This window comes from Antedon mediterranea, chromosome 1, assembly GCF_964355755.1.
Source record: "Antedon mediterranea chromosome 1, ecAntMedi1.1, whole genome shotgun sequence".
Taxonomy (NCBI): Eukaryota; Metazoa; Echinodermata; class Crinoidea; order Comatulida; family Antedonidae; genus Antedon; species Antedon mediterranea.
In genome coordinates this window covers 31716667-31732652 of record NC_092670.1, presented here as the reverse complement: position 1 = coordinate 31732652, position 15986 = coordinate 31716667, and the positions used below count along the sequence as shown (strand labels likewise).

Here is a 15986-nt window from a genome sequence, read left to right as displayed (position 1 = left end):
GACGACTAAAATTAGTATTAGGCTTAATAATAAAAATGTACTGTTTACACTTCGTTGTTATTAGAGTACTTTTTATACCTGATAGTGGTATTCAAAATATTAGACAATACCATTAGCTAATCATTCCTATAATTTAAAGGACATTATATTTGCTAAACAAACGTCAATTCGCTAAAACAGATGTAAACCGTTTTATTTTCCTTTTGAGCGATGATCATTTACACGAAACTGTAACCGTGATTCTACATGTGTGTAGGGCCTATTTCTAAATTCAATAGTTCATTTTATACATCAATTTAAAAATGTTTAGAATATAATTCCAATGTTTAACTAAAGTCGATGTATGACTGGTTGGGTGTAGAAGCTTATCTACCAAGTACCCTCAGTACCGTACTGATTTGATTCACGAAATTACCTCGTCATATCCACAGTAGCAGTTTGATATTATGAATTTATATATATATATATATAATATTTTTGTATTTGTTATAAACAAAAATCGATTATCATAGTTATTCTTAATTCGCCTGGTACAACTAATTAAATATAGTATACATTGAAATCCTTAAACATTGAGAAATGTGTTTTTTTTTAATGGTTAAACGTTGTTAAAGCTGAAAACTACACTGACTATTCCTCTGATACTGGATCGGTAGGAAGCGGACACCAAGAGAGTATTATTATGTGTTTTTATTCTGTAATACCTCATATTTGATTAAATCAAGGAGAAATAAGTATCAGCTATACTTTCCATTTTAAACAATGAGTGTGAGTACAATACCAGAATTGAATACAGTTTAATTGCAATGTTTACAATGATTATTCACCTGAGAAATATAAACGGTGTTTCCTTATTCTGTAACATATATGAACCTTGATAATGATCACCTTAACCAGTCAAGACGGTTAAACAGTGTAAATCGTATGTAACTACTCTGTACCTTTTGTTACAATGATGTCTTATAACTTCTTGATGGTATTTTTGTTTTTATATGTGAATTGGTCAATTGGTGTTAAGGTTGCATGTAGAACAAGTAACGATGCCAGTTTTGAGACAGTTTGTGAATGTACAGAAAGAACACGAACCGTGAATTGTAGCAACCGAGGACTAAATGAATGGCCAGTTGGAATTCCAATAAATACGTACTATCTGTAAGTTATTGAAGTTACTAGTTTGCTTAATATTTGTGTTTTAATAATTCATGACAAAGCAGTTACTTATCTTAATCAATTATTACATAAAATATTCATGAAATCAAGTGGAATGTGGGACTAAGGTTAGAAGGACTGTAGGATTGTTACTTTATACCGATGTAGTTTTCATGTGTCGTACAATGAGACCTAAAGGTGGAGACCGTGGTGTAAAGTTAATTACTAACAACTTTATAATCTTTAAAAATCTAAATTGTATATGACGCAAAGAAGAGTTGTTTCATTCTCTTTAATTTTAATTTATATAGATACATGAGTGACAACAATCTGAGAGCAATTAATGACGATACGTTGTTAAAATTACCGGAGCTTAGAGTTATGTAAGTTTCATAACAATTTAATTAGCATTCACTGCAATTGTAATATTAATTAGTAGGTATTGTTGCATGATTTTAAAACATTTTCGGCGGTTATTTATCAATATATAATCTGTTTTTAAAACATTGTATCATAACATGTTATTTTCAGAGGAATTAATAACAATTCACTTAGAAGACTACCCTCGTTTCCGAAGTCAATCCAAAGTGTGTAAGTATTATTTTTGAAAAAGATATTCTGTAGCCTAAGTATTATGATATTAATTTTAAAGTCATCAGTAATTATTGTTGAGTGCCCTCGTCATTTGATTGGTTTAATTTGTATCACGTTCTGTTAAAATGTTTTTTGCATCCTCAGATTATTTTTAAATATTGAGACTTGCGACTCTTTTGTCAAAATCTGAGAACTGCCTTGGTTCCGCCTTGTTAAATAGAACAGTCAACCATTCAAACCAAGCCGTATCTTTATTCAGCTTATAAACATTATTGTGTATAACTTAATTCCATTGTAATATTTTATTGTCTATAATGTCATAATCTGACCATACAATTTTAATTTTTCTATCATGGTTTTTAAGCATGCATCGATGTTAGTACTTAAATATATAGGCCTATTTTCCTTTAAAAAAATTGTTTGATGAATATGCCATTTTTAATGTCACATTCAGACAGTTATTCACTTTGACCCAAAATATATATTTACCTGGAAAAACTGTAATTTAAAGCAAAACAAAGTCAAAGTCGGATTTTAATAATCTTAATTGTTTAAGTTTTTTGGGGCAATACATTTTACTAATTCGATTTACATAACATTTACATAATAATTGATTTTATTAGAGTATAGATGTTAATCAATCTAAACATTAATAATCTTTCAGATATGCAGCATACAACTTGCTGACAGACATTTCAACAGCATTTAATGATCTTCCAAAACTTTCTAATGTGTACGTTACAATGATATTATTTCAATGTTTAATGTTATTGATGTTATATATTACAATAGATAGTGAAATAATCTCAGATCAGAAGCATTATTTTTTTCATTCCTGTTTAATAGTCATACTTTAATTTTCTATTTAAAATGTGTTTGATTCATTGAACTAAACAATACGTTTGTAGTTCCTAACTACTATAGCAGCTACATTTATTGTCTTTACTTTTACCTAATAGATTAGAACGTATGTTTGTAATATATGTCATCGTATTTGGTAACAAACTTGTCATATTATTTCATTATTGATTCATTGAACTAAACAATACGTTAACAGTGTAGTTCCTAAATACTATAGCAGCTACATTTATTGTCTTTACTTTTACCTAATAGATTAGAACGTATGTTTGTAATATATGTCATCGTATTTGGTAACGAACTTTTCATATTATTCATTATTGATTCATTGAACTAAACAATACGTAACAGTGTAGTTCCTAACTACTATAGCAGCTACATTTATTGCCTTTACTTTTACCTAATAGATTAGAACGTATATTTGTAATATGTCATCGTATTTGGTAACAAACTTGTCATATTATTATAGAAACCGGACCCTGAAAAAACACACTTTACATAGTAAAGTCATTCGCCCTCGATGTTATCGGATGGCATGTCCCATTGTTGTCAGTACACACTTTGCGCGTGTCACGGGCTCACTGAGCCCTTGATTTTTAAATGAAATAAACAACTCCCGCGTTCACTGACTCATTCTTTGCCTTTATTTTACCTGAAAATACGTCAGGTAAAAATCAATTATAATGAAAATCAATTTATCTTAGCTTTCTTTTGACTTGCTTGTTAAATATTTTGTAAAATTCAAAAGTTTAAACACCTCGATTTGGTACGAACGCGCCAGAGAGCGGCATTTCCTGGAATGGCTGTATTGGGTGCGCCCAATACTAGCCACTGATGCCTAGTCCTAATAATTAATCTCAGTTCTAAATGAATGAATGTCTGTTTATAAATATGTGGTTTTTTTTCAGTATCAACAACAATAATATTAATCTTTTTTTCAAAGAGGCACTTTTTGACATAGGGAACTGGACTAGTGGAGTAAATTTTCATTTCAGTCGTTGTCGTCGCTTTTTAACGATTTTGTCTTATTAAATGCATATTACTTTCGTTTATTTGTTTTAATAGATATATTCAACATAACAGCATCACATCGCTAGACAATACTCTCTTTAAGGATTCACCGTCCATAAATAAATTGTAAGTATGTTATTACAATTGATATGAGTGTTACTGTATGACCTCCGACGACACAACACCACTAACCAAAAACTATACAATTGACATTGTTTAATTCTAGAGAGGATAACGGCTAAACGCAATCCAATACTTACATTACTAAAGATCACTACAATATTTTATTTTTCAGAGACATATCGTTCAACCAAATACATACTATTGAACCTTTTACTTTTGCAAAGCTCCAATTATCAGTAATGTAAGTATTCTGGTACAATAATTGTAGATTTCTAAAATGAATGTTGGTAAACTAAGTCAATCAATTGAAGTGTGCTGATTCGATCAAATACCCTTATTTAGGTACTGGGTTTATAATATAAATGGCATAATTGAGTATGGTATCTAGGTATACTATGTATTTGCTGATGGTACTTGTATATATGTTACGGGAAAAAAGGTAATTAGGCCTATATATAAATAATGATCTACCAAAAATAGTAAACTCTATTACCGAATGGTATAAACAAAATCATCTTACTATTAATGCTGATAAAACAAAAGTAATGATTATTAAAAATAGAGGAAACTAATATAACAACTCTAAATATAAATATTAATGGTATCAAATTTAACAACACAAGTTAACAATGTGCGATATCTTGGATTGCAAATCGATGATAACCTAAGCTGGAACAACATGTACGGTACTTAATATAAACCAAATATCCGTTGGTTACAAGATAACAATGTTGGGGAAAATGAGTACATTTTTATTTAAACCACTAATTGAAATACTGTACAAAACTACTATTGAACCTTGTATTGATTATGGAATTACAGTATGGGGAAATACCTCATATTGTTTCATTGATATTGCAAAGAAACAACAAAGACGTGCTGCTAGAATCACGTCAGGAAACTATGATTTTATAAAATTCAGAGGGGATGACATTATCAATGACCTGGGTTGGAAGTCCTTTGAACAGAGGCGTGAATTTTCAATATCTTGTATGATGTACAAATGCATTCATGGCCTAGCCCCTCAACGTTTGGTAGATTAAGTTGAATTAATCATTGATAGACATGGTTATAATACTCGATTGGCAAAACCCTTACATGTAGTTATACTCAAGATAAATGTTAGCAAATTGAATATGTCACTTCAAGTGACTGGTGGGAAAGTATGGAATAACCTTCCTATATCATTGCAAGAAGCGACCTCTTACAATGCATTTAAATATAAGTACAAAACACAACAAAAATGATGTATTTAAATACAAACTTCAACTTGAGAACCTGTGTAATTGCGATGTACTTACTTAACTGTTTATTATTATTAATTCTGTATCTGTATTTAAAATGTAATTGTACTTGTATGTTTTTCGATAATCTATAATCTTTTTGTAAATTTTGTAACTTATGACTATTCACTATTATGCATGCATTTCTTTAGTCTGGGTTCCAGACGGAGTTTTGTCTTAATATTAGTTAAAAGATAAATATTTTGGCACATATGGCGTTTCATACGTATACTACTTGATTTTGGATACTCCGTCTGGGGAAACACGCACAAGTCACGTGGTTTGACACCAAGAATTCTTGGTGCATACGATTATCCGGTTGACTAGTTTCAGCTGCATGCGATTGGCTACTCTCTCGTACACTGTTTAAATATTCATATTTCAGAATTTCAAAGACTCAACAACTAAGATGATGCGCATGCGCTATGTTACGTTTAGACAATGTGTACTTGGGTACATTTATGAAAGTTCTGAAGGCTAGAAATTATTTTATATGCCTAGTAGTCTGGTAAACATTTGATGGGATCTTTGAAACATGAAAACTCGTCTTGATATATGATAGGCTAGCTTCTCCGCAAATCAAACATTGAATGGATCATTTATTATTACGCGGAGATAATTTTGATTTAATTCCCACCCAGACCCTGTCCTGTTCTGTGTGGTGGTGTAGCCCTGTTGTGTGCCGGTGGTATGTAGGCCTACTTCATTGGCGTTTTATTTGGCAGGTCATACGTGCGAGTTGAGTAGGACCTACGAAAGAGGCCAAGGACTAAACAATTAATAAACAAAACAACTTGGCATTACTATTTTATATTTCAACAGTCTCGATTGTACATTAAGCACTGGTAGGCCTACGTACTCGATCTCTTTCATTTTGAAACAAAATGATCATTGGTTGATTCGAAATCCATATTTACATACCGCCCGCCCCATATAGCCAAATACGGTATGATAACCTACGTCATTCTTATCGTATGTTTGCGGTCTGCAAATCGATTTCTATACGTGTTTCACAAGTCTGTATTTTCAGACAAAAATCGCGGTCGAAATAAAAACAAATAAATAAAAAAAAAAGATAATACAGACTTGGGGCAAGTCTAGCATTTCTTTAATCATGGACCATTTGTAAGAACATTATTTTCTAATGAAAATGTCATCCATATAAAAAAAAAGTTTATAAATAAATAAATAAATCTAACTTACCATTGAGTTTATAATCGCAGAAATGTGTTTTAATCGTTATTAATAGTCAATGTCGACCTCTCTTTATCTTTTTTGGTTTATATATTTAGAGATATTCAGTATAACCACAACCTTCAAAGGCTTTGTGAAAATTCATTTGCATTGACTACAAGGCTTAACTATGGAATGTAAGTAATCAGAAAGCTACTGATGGAAAATATACTAACATACTTTATTAGACATACATTGTACCAGATAATACATTGTGTGTTGATTGAGCTGTATTTTGTAATGCGTGCCTCTCTAGTAGAACTACATTTAACAAGAATAATGAGATACCAAAAAAGTCCATTAAATGATAAGCTTCTGTTCTATCATTATTATGATATCTTCTTCTTTCAATAGAGTTATTGCAAACAATAACATTGTACACATTTCTACTGGAACTTTCAAAAACGTTACAGGCGCAAGTGTAATGTAAGTAAAAGAGTCGATGTATGACAATTAGTAAGTTACTAGGGGGTTTGCTTGCTCACCCTCTAGTGAGTGTACATGGATGGTTCTCAAAAAGAAGACCACGCCCCTGGAGACCCGGGTGAGACCTATGCATGAATTATGCATGCTGAGGGGTCCTCAACCTATGTACTGAGACATAAATATCCGAGTAATTATAGCTAGTGTGATTATTTAGAGGTAACGGAGTTGAAGTTGGTAGCTGAAATGATGTTTGCAACCCGGAAATCGCAAAGTAATGATGCTAGGCTTGATAGCAATCAAACTATAGAGTTTAAAATTGCATGCATCAATTAATGTGTGCATCATATTTTCATATAAAACTAATGTATATATACATAATCTAAATAGAATCTTCGTTCCTTTTCATGGGGTCGATCTTGCTTAATTCTACTTCGTTCCTTTTCATGGGGTTTTGCTTTCTACTTTCATTTTAGAAGCCTTTTGAGTTTTTATGTGACATTATTTTAGACTACCTTAATTAGTATTGTTCCAAATGTACTAGATTTTTAAGCGGAAACAGCTTACGAAACATACCATCAAGAGCATTTCAGGGTGGAAATACACACCTAATGTAAGTATTGTTTGCCTTGATCATGTCAGTAAATAAAAAATCTGACAATTTACATTAATACAACTTATATAGATAATTATGTATGTTGTCTTTAAAAAAAGTTATCATATATATCGTCAGTTTCCGAGTATAAATTGAAAATAATTTATAACCATGATCTGAAAACATAAGACATTTGTTTTGGTCGAAATATACGTAAACGTTTATTTACTATCCGTAGCCTATTATTTTTGTTAACTTTTTTTTTTAAATACCAATATATTTATAACGCTATAAACGAATTCGTTACCTTACAAACGTGTGTCCTGTCTTTTTAGCAATCTTGAAGAAAACAAGATTAGTTTTATACACAAGGACGCCTTCGTTGCACTGGACAGTATTCATATTCTGTGAGTATGTAATTGGTACACTATAAGCATAAAGCCTATAAATACGTGTGTGTTAATTCTTAAAGTCCCATTCCCTATAATTTTCGATTTTAAAAATAATGAATAGTACTTTTAAAACATCAAACCAGTTCATTCCTTTTTTTAAATGTACGTGTTATGGTAAATTATGATTTAAAAAAACGCCGTGGCTAAAGATACGGTACCGTATCCATACTTCTTAAAACTAGGTACGGTATACCTATCCTAGCTAGGCTTAGTTTTGTAGGTCTAGCTGGTAAATAGCAGTAACGTACGAACACCGTGCGTTAGCTATAGACGTAGCCTGACGTCGTCTAGTTGCTGCATTAATTGTCTTTCTGTTTTTGCCAGAATCTGTTTGAAAACATTGGGGAAACCTCGGTATTTCCGTGAAAAGTTACGACTCTTGCATTTGTTTTTGGGCTTCACGATCTATGGAAAAGTGCGTGAATGAATCACAGAAGAACAACGAAACGCTAAATCCACGCGCAATGCAAGTTGGGACTTATATCGGGCTGTTTAAATTATTAGAATCGACTTATTTTAAACCGTTTAAAGACGAAAATGTTATTTCAATAGAATCATATAGTATTTATGTTTACATTAAATGTAATTTGTGTAAATTAGATATAAAAATCGTAAGGAATTTAACTTAAAAATTACCAAAAATAAAAAAGTAAAGAAGTGTTTGAAGTATCATTGTAAATTATTTCTCTTTGCACATTTTGAAAGTATTTGTTTATTTAAATTTAAAAATGTACTCCTACGAATTTGGATGCCTAAAGTAGCGGTGGTGGCGCCGTCGGGGGGAGTGCTTTCCTCTGATAAAATACCCTACTGAGTGTGCCCAATCAAGGATTTTCATCTTTAAAAGTGACTAAAACTATCCATAAGTGTCTAATATCTCTCCCCGGCTGGCCCCTATCTACGGATGCTATCTTCCTGCGTAGGCAAATCTTGGTGCCACCACTTAATATCATGAAGACAGTTTACATAACGTCATATTGTAAGTCATTGGCGTTGTTTCAAATGAAATTTGTTTTTCGTGGCCAAATGAACTAAATCTTGTAATTAAAAATATGTTATGATTGGACATTTTTGTTAGTGATATATTTATTTAAATATTCTATTACCTTTTAACAATGAAGACGACTTGCTAATAATCGTTTTACTGAAGTACCAATCTTGAACAACAACTTGGATATAATGTGAGTGTAATAAATATAATTATATATATATATATACAAGCGTTTACCAAATGCATACATGGCATCAACAAATGAAAGATACAGCAAAAAATAGTACAATTGTATTATTTACTGCAATTAATATATAATGTTACATACATTATTTGTGTTGGCTGTGTGACGTGTGTAAATTCAATAAATTTTATTGCGCAAAAAGTTAAGAAATAAAAATGACATTAAAACTGATTTAAATTGTATAAATAAAGTTTAAAAAAAAAACCCAAATCTAATTACAAAAAATCAATTTTCTTAAAAATACTTTTGAATATGATAAATAACAACAAATTATCCCTTTGATTTACCTGCAAATTCTATCTTCTAATCTGAATTTCCTCAGTTTCAAGATGCTTGAGGGCGATAATACAATTACCATTATCCTTATTATCAGTATAATTGTCAGTCTTTGAATTGTGAGTTCTATAAAAACAATTACACATTTACATAATGTATTGATATTTCTGTTTCTTTAAAGTCCTTTTTTCACAAGAATTAAATAATATTCTAATGCGTGTTCTTATAGTCAGGGTCCTCGTGTATTTCGGTAGGATTTTAATGCCCAAAGTGAGATTTCACTTGATTTCACTTTGTTATGGTGCTAGGATACCAAAAATGCTAGGTAACAAATTTTCACGATCCCGTAACCATGGTAACAGCCCCAAATTCAAAATGGCGACCAAATGACCATAACTCCATAACCCTTTGGTCTATTGACAAGATATTGGCATCAAAATACTCGGAATATATATATTTATATTCGTTGTAATAGAACATTTTTACTAAATGCAACCGGAAATGCTATTTTCTGTACTATTGACCCTTGACCTTGACTCGCACTGTATCTAAAAAACGGCTGGTCATGGAAATTTAAAAATGGTCTCAAATTGTTCAGACTATACATATTTATATTTATTGTAATGCAATATTTTGTAAGAAAATGACCAGAAGTAAAGTTATTCACCATTGACATAGAGAATAGCTATTTACATTACAAGGATGGATAAATATTGGTCAGATATGTTGGCCCTACTCTGACGTAATTTTCACTTTTACCAAGAATACATCATTACATCATACTTCAATAATACAGAAAAAAGCATTTCCGGTTGCATTTAGTAAAAATGTTCTATTACAACGAATATAAATATATATATATATTCCGAGTATTTTGATACTAATACCTTGTCAATAGACCAAAGGGTTATGGAGATATGGCCATTTGGTCGCCATTTTGAATTTGGGGCTGTTACCATGGTTACGGGATCGTGAAAATTTGTTACCTAGCATTTTTGGTATCGTAGCACCATGATAAAGTAAAATCAAGTGAAATCTCACTTTGGGCATTAAAATCCTACGGAACCCCTATTTCCATACATGAGGAACCTGACTATTATGTGTTTTCTATTTAAACAATTAATTTTAGTGATTTGAGTTGGAACTATATAACATCACTAGAAGGCGGTCAACTACCTTCAGTTAAGACATTGATAGTCAACAAAAATAATATACAACGTATCTCAAAGATTGTCTTCGCTAATATGTCATCCCTTGAAATGTTGTAAGTATAAACTAGTATAAATAGTAAATAGTGACGTAAAAAATGACACTCAGGCCTACTTTGGTCTTGTGTGTTTTTTTATGTTTGTGTTAATAGAATGATACATAATTACTATACCAGATCTAAATGTTTCCATTTCAAGCTCATGTTTATGTCATTGTAAAAGGATCTCTCATAAACCATTAACATATGTAAGGATCATACTAATAACTCTTACTTGCCTCGTCGAATCGATGTTATATATCAATTTCTTTTTAGTCTGTTAGTTTGCAATACAATTTAACCCATAGTACTGTATATTATCTTTTCACATCAACCTAAAAGCATAATATTATGTTTCCAGAATGCTCGTACGTAACAACATTACAGTTATCGAAAATGGAGCATTTAATGGAACGAATCTTCATTTTCTGTAAGTTATAGATTGTTTGTTTTGTATAATGTTGCTGACTGTAATATTCAATGAACATAGCAAAATATATATCAAGCTAAACAGCGATGTCGATATATTTAATGAATTAAATGATGATAATACAATTTATGATTTCATTTTAGCTAGCAGACATTTTCTGCAACAATGAAAAGACAGATTTTATTAAATACTCCTCAAAAGACGGGAATCCATTATTAACTAACATATTACTAGCACTGCCGCCTGCCGTGTCTAGGCAATCTTAACAATAATCGAAGCGCATTGTTGTAACATACCCTTAAGGCATTAATTGCACTTTTGGTGTGATTAGACCACAGAGAAGAGCAATACATACACTCCTAATAAGAACAGTTTGGTATTTAACACCAACAGAGCATTTGCTGAATTTTCGTGCTAGTGTATTTGCTCGAATATAACAATTTGTATTGGCGTGTGATGTCACCATCATCCTTAAGATTAATAAAAATTATGGGGCCAAAATATGTCACAGATGTAGATTACTTCAAAGAAATTAAAAGTCCTAGTATTACCCTGTAGCTTCCGGAACAATCAACATACACGGTATTTGTTTATATTAAAAAGAATATAATTAGTATGCAATTACTTGGTATGAACCCATGTGAGTCTGTAAACCAGAAGCTATAGGCAGTTTAACTTAAAGTTATTAAGCTAAAATTCAGCTTTAAAATTTGGTTTTGAATAATATTCAGGTCGTCAATGTTGACCTCATGCATTGCCTAAAAAAAGAGCGAACCTCGGGAAATCACTGTCCCACCAGAAAAAGAAAAGCTTCCCGAGCAATATTATGCAACTCATTGCACTTCTCATTCTATCCAGGAACAATCTTAACATTACTGTGCTTTTATTACTCTAAAAACAATTCAGAACTTTCTTTCAAACTGTTTTATTTTATTATAAATTCATCAATACCTGCAGCCAAATTGTCCGGATCATCACAATTATCTTTAAAACAAATTAAGAATTATATCTAATCCGACTATGAATCATGGATAATTATCATGTTTGTATAATGCTATCGCATCAGTAGTCTTTAGGCCTACTCCAATTGACAGAGTGCTTGTTAACAATAACTCTAAACTCTCAAATATTAGATTCTATGAAATAAATAAATGAGTATGAAAATAAAAAAGAAAGTCGTTGGATTCAGTATTATGTCATTTATTATTAGAACTAAGGGTTGCAATATGGTGTCTAACCAGCTAGTTGAACCATGAGCTTCACTAAAAAATGTATAAGAATTTATGCCTAATTTGTCTACTCTATCTGAAACATAGAAGTTATATTCCCTGCAGAAATATGCTTTTTAAAAGAGTCAGCATTAAAATCACCAACAAAAAGAACATTATGCCCATAATAGTTCAATAATATTTTGAAATTAATCAAGGTATTGTAAATACTCTTCAAAATGATCAACATAAATTGATGGTATAGATAACAATTCACTAATAACGTTTTCTGACATTCATTGCCAATTTCAAAAGCTACCAGTCGGTTATCATTAACTTAACATTACTATAATACATTGTCAGGTTTTCTAAAACATGATAGCAATTCTGCCAAAGTGTCTTCAAAAAGGCAAACTGGTAGTATCCACAAAGAGGTAGGCATAGCAATACAAACTGTCATAACAAGATGTGAACATACACAGCTCTTCTTTACGTAACCAGTGCTTCTGCCTGTCATGACTGGACAAGTATTACACAAATCAAACTATTTCTTTACCCTAGACTTAAACTTGTTTACAGTTTTAAGATATGTAATGATCAACCATGATTACAATACAATATAATCATCTTTATCATTTCTCTCATTATGCTTTGGTTTCTTCTTAAAGATCCAAAATCTAGGAATAATAGCCGTCTGTCGCCAGATAGTAAGGTCATTTATAATACTGTAGTTAAATAGAAAAAAACACGATAAGCCAAAAAACGGAACCATCTACATAAATAATGATTTTCTTTCTCCTCATTGTTTTGCAGCTTCTTGTATGGTAATGGAATTACAAACATTACGTATGAGACGTTTAAAACCATTGGATCAACACTTGAATACATGTAAGACTTGTTATTAGTACATGAATAGAAGCTAAAGTAATTCATAACATTTATTTTGTCAAACTAATCGATAAATTATTTATACCCTTTTTATTTCAGATACTTGTTTGACAATAAGTTGGAACAGATAGGAACAAATGCTCTGTCACACATGGTAGAAAACGGAACAATGTACGTAAACATGACTAGTACATTTACTTTATATTTTTAATTCGATGTAATAATAATAATAATAATAATAATAATAGTCTCATGCATTTATGTTTTATTCATTATTTTAGATATCTTAACTGTGGTGGACTCCGGTCAATTCTTACTGATATAGGAAAACCTATTAAAACGTAAGTAAATCTTCGTAGAGTGAGTTTGAGGTACCAATTTCATTACGTTACTTAGCAACACATAATTGATTTTGTATTCTAGATTTAATTGTTCACTAGCTTTACAAAATATTAGGTATCTTCATTGCTTGACCTATCTTACCAATAATGAACAATTATTAACGATATACAGCATTACAATACAAGAAACGAAGAATACCAAATAAAATCATGTAAAACCACATGAGGATAAATGATGCATTTTTAGATAAAGCTGTAACCGGATTGTGAAGGCATTTAAATTAGAAGTAACATAGAGACATTTATAATTAATGAACTATATAAAGGACATGAGCTTTGCATCAATGAAGGCACGCATGTAACCAACATGAGACAACTTAATCATTTTAACCATTGCAAGATCAGAAGAATTTTGATTACGTTATTTTACTCATTTTTAAAATTATAACAACAACCAAGTCCATGACCTAGACAGTATCAATCCACTGGATGTAAAGTTTAGCTGTATCATCCTACAATAATTAATAATAGAGAAGTTTTCTTTACAGCATTTGTGTAAGAGAAAATACCGAAATCGATATAGACATTGAAGGGGATTTGTTAAAATTTATTCGTGGAGAAACTGGATTGACGTGCAATTCCAAAACTAGGAAGTGTAGTCCTTGTAAGGAAGGGACATACCAGATATTCAATAAGTATAAAAACAAATGTGAAATGTGCCCTCCAGGTAAATCATTGTATTATTTAAATTGTGTTTAATCCTTGCTATTGCTATTAACCTTTCATATGCTGAGGATTTAAACGTGCGGTAGCTTAACGTATATAAAGTAATGGCGCAACTTAAATTGATAATTACTAGATGGTACGCTCGCGTACCATCTAGGTCGTGCCCACAGATGGTTCTCGAATACATAATAATTTCAGCGTTAAAAAACTGGCGATTTCAAATGTACGTACCGCAGGACAATAATACATGTCGTTTACAGCCTACAGGAACGAATAAATAGACACTGTAATTTATGTACTCAACTAAAATTAGCACCATGGGAATTACTTCCGAAAGAGAAACTTGTCACAAAATGAGACCAATTGTTTAAGTCAAATTTAAACAAACTTGATTTGTGTTTTGTATGTAACATTAGGGTTGAGGGATGGGGAAGAGGATGGATGCAAAGAAGAACAATTTTAAAATAATATTCTTTATCCATTTAGTAACGAAATATTAATTGAACTTATTCAACCTTATGTTCCTAAGCGGTCTCTGAGATCTAGATCTGAGTCTCTTCTTGCCCATATATTTCATCCTTCCACTAAGTTTTATGGAAATCGTTCATTTTCTTCGGCATCCGTTTCTCTATGGAATGCGTTGCCTATTGAAATCCGTCAGGCTACTTCCACCAGCGTCTTCAAATCTCTCCTCAAAACCCACTTTTTAATTTGTAAATTTCTAAATTGTTCTGTCTTTGTAAAGCGCATTGAGGCTTTCAGCATAATGCGCTATATCAAGTACCAGTTATTATTATTATTATTATTATTATTGTTTTCATGTTTTACAACAAATAATATACCACTAAACACAGTAAAACATTGCGATGTAATACTTTGTTGAAACTATCACCGTCCTAGTCGATTGAAATAGTACAGTAGCCCCTACATGTAACGATACATCACTACGACGTGTATATGTTTATATAATGTAAAACAATTTGTGAAAACCACCTCTATTCGGGGAAAATCATAAATTCGATTTAATCGTCAATAAATATTAAATTATCTAACTCAACTTAATTAGTAGGCCTAATGGTTTTCAATTGTTTCCTAGAGCCAATTCATACTTAAGTTGGTTCCTACCCTACCCACCAAAGTTGTTCTGCGTTTAGGGCATGTGATGTACCGTAGGCCTATCCTCTACTGGTTTTACAACGCTACTCATGCCAGTAAGGGAAGGGTTATGATGTGGGTGGTTCAACTGCAATAATAAAGATTTATACATAATATACGGCGAGTGAAAACGCTAGCTCTTTATCCGTTTAAAAAAAATTTATATCCAACCTCTGCAGCACAGATTGAAAAAAAAATGGATCGAATTTCTGTTATGAGTATACAGAACTTGCCTTTACGACGCCTGAGGGAATAGACACTTGTGGAACAGAGATTGGAATGTTCCATTCATCGCAAATCTATACATTTGTATAAACGTATATTAAATCTATCAAAATAGTATTTTTTTAAGAAAATCGGCCTGTCTTCAGCTGTACTCGAGCTGTTCAACCGGTTTTCAGCCATTAAAAACAATTATCGTAGGAGGAGATAGGAAAATGCGAAGCATCCTCGTATTATCGTCTGCGGGTATTTTTCAAGACGGACATCCATTAGACAGTGTATACCACGATCGAAAAACACCCCTATTTGGGGCAAATCGTTGAACCTAAATTCGTTTTAATCGTCAATAACTAATTATCAAACTCAATTTAATTAGTAAACAGGGTTACATCAGGCGGTTAAAATCAGTACCGAAAGTACGAACCAACTTTATATACCATCGAGTAAACATTCTAGAAATAACGCGCGATTTACCGAATTTTGCCCTTACGTAAATTTATATATAGACTAGATGGTACGCTCGCTTCGCTCGCGTATC

At 31.7% G+C, this 15986-nt stretch overlaps 1 protein-coding gene across 1 annotated transcript in view; it reads left to right on the top strand.

Moving 5' to 3' along the window:
- The first annotated feature begins 955 nt into the window (after nucleotides 1-955).
- Nucleotides 956-15986, top strand: part of LOC140044102 (uncharacterized) — a 29519-nt gene continuing 14488 nt past the window's right edge. Inside the window, exons 1-15 of the mRNA XM_072088585.1 lie at nucleotides 956-1152; nucleotides 1461-1532; nucleotides 2408-2476; nucleotides 3667-3738; nucleotides 3908-3976; nucleotides 6311-6388; nucleotides 6606-6677; nucleotides 7219-7287; nucleotides 7605-7676; nucleotides 8843-8902; nucleotides 10362-10496; nucleotides 12930-13004; nucleotides 13104-13175; nucleotides 13286-13345; nucleotides 13894-14072. Of these exons, the coding sequence (XP_071944686.1) occupies nucleotides 956-1152; nucleotides 1461-1532; nucleotides 2408-2476; nucleotides 3667-3738; nucleotides 3908-3976; nucleotides 6311-6388; nucleotides 6606-6677; nucleotides 7219-7287; nucleotides 7605-7676; nucleotides 8843-8902; nucleotides 10362-10496; nucleotides 12930-13004; nucleotides 13104-13175; nucleotides 13286-13345; nucleotides 13894-14072 (1351 nt within the window). The remainder of the gene's footprint in view (nucleotides 1153-1460; nucleotides 1533-2407; nucleotides 2477-3666; nucleotides 3739-3907; nucleotides 3977-6310; nucleotides 6389-6605; nucleotides 6678-7218; nucleotides 7288-7604; nucleotides 7677-8842; nucleotides 8903-10361; nucleotides 10497-12929; nucleotides 13005-13103; nucleotides 13176-13285; nucleotides 13346-13893; nucleotides 14073-15986) is intronic.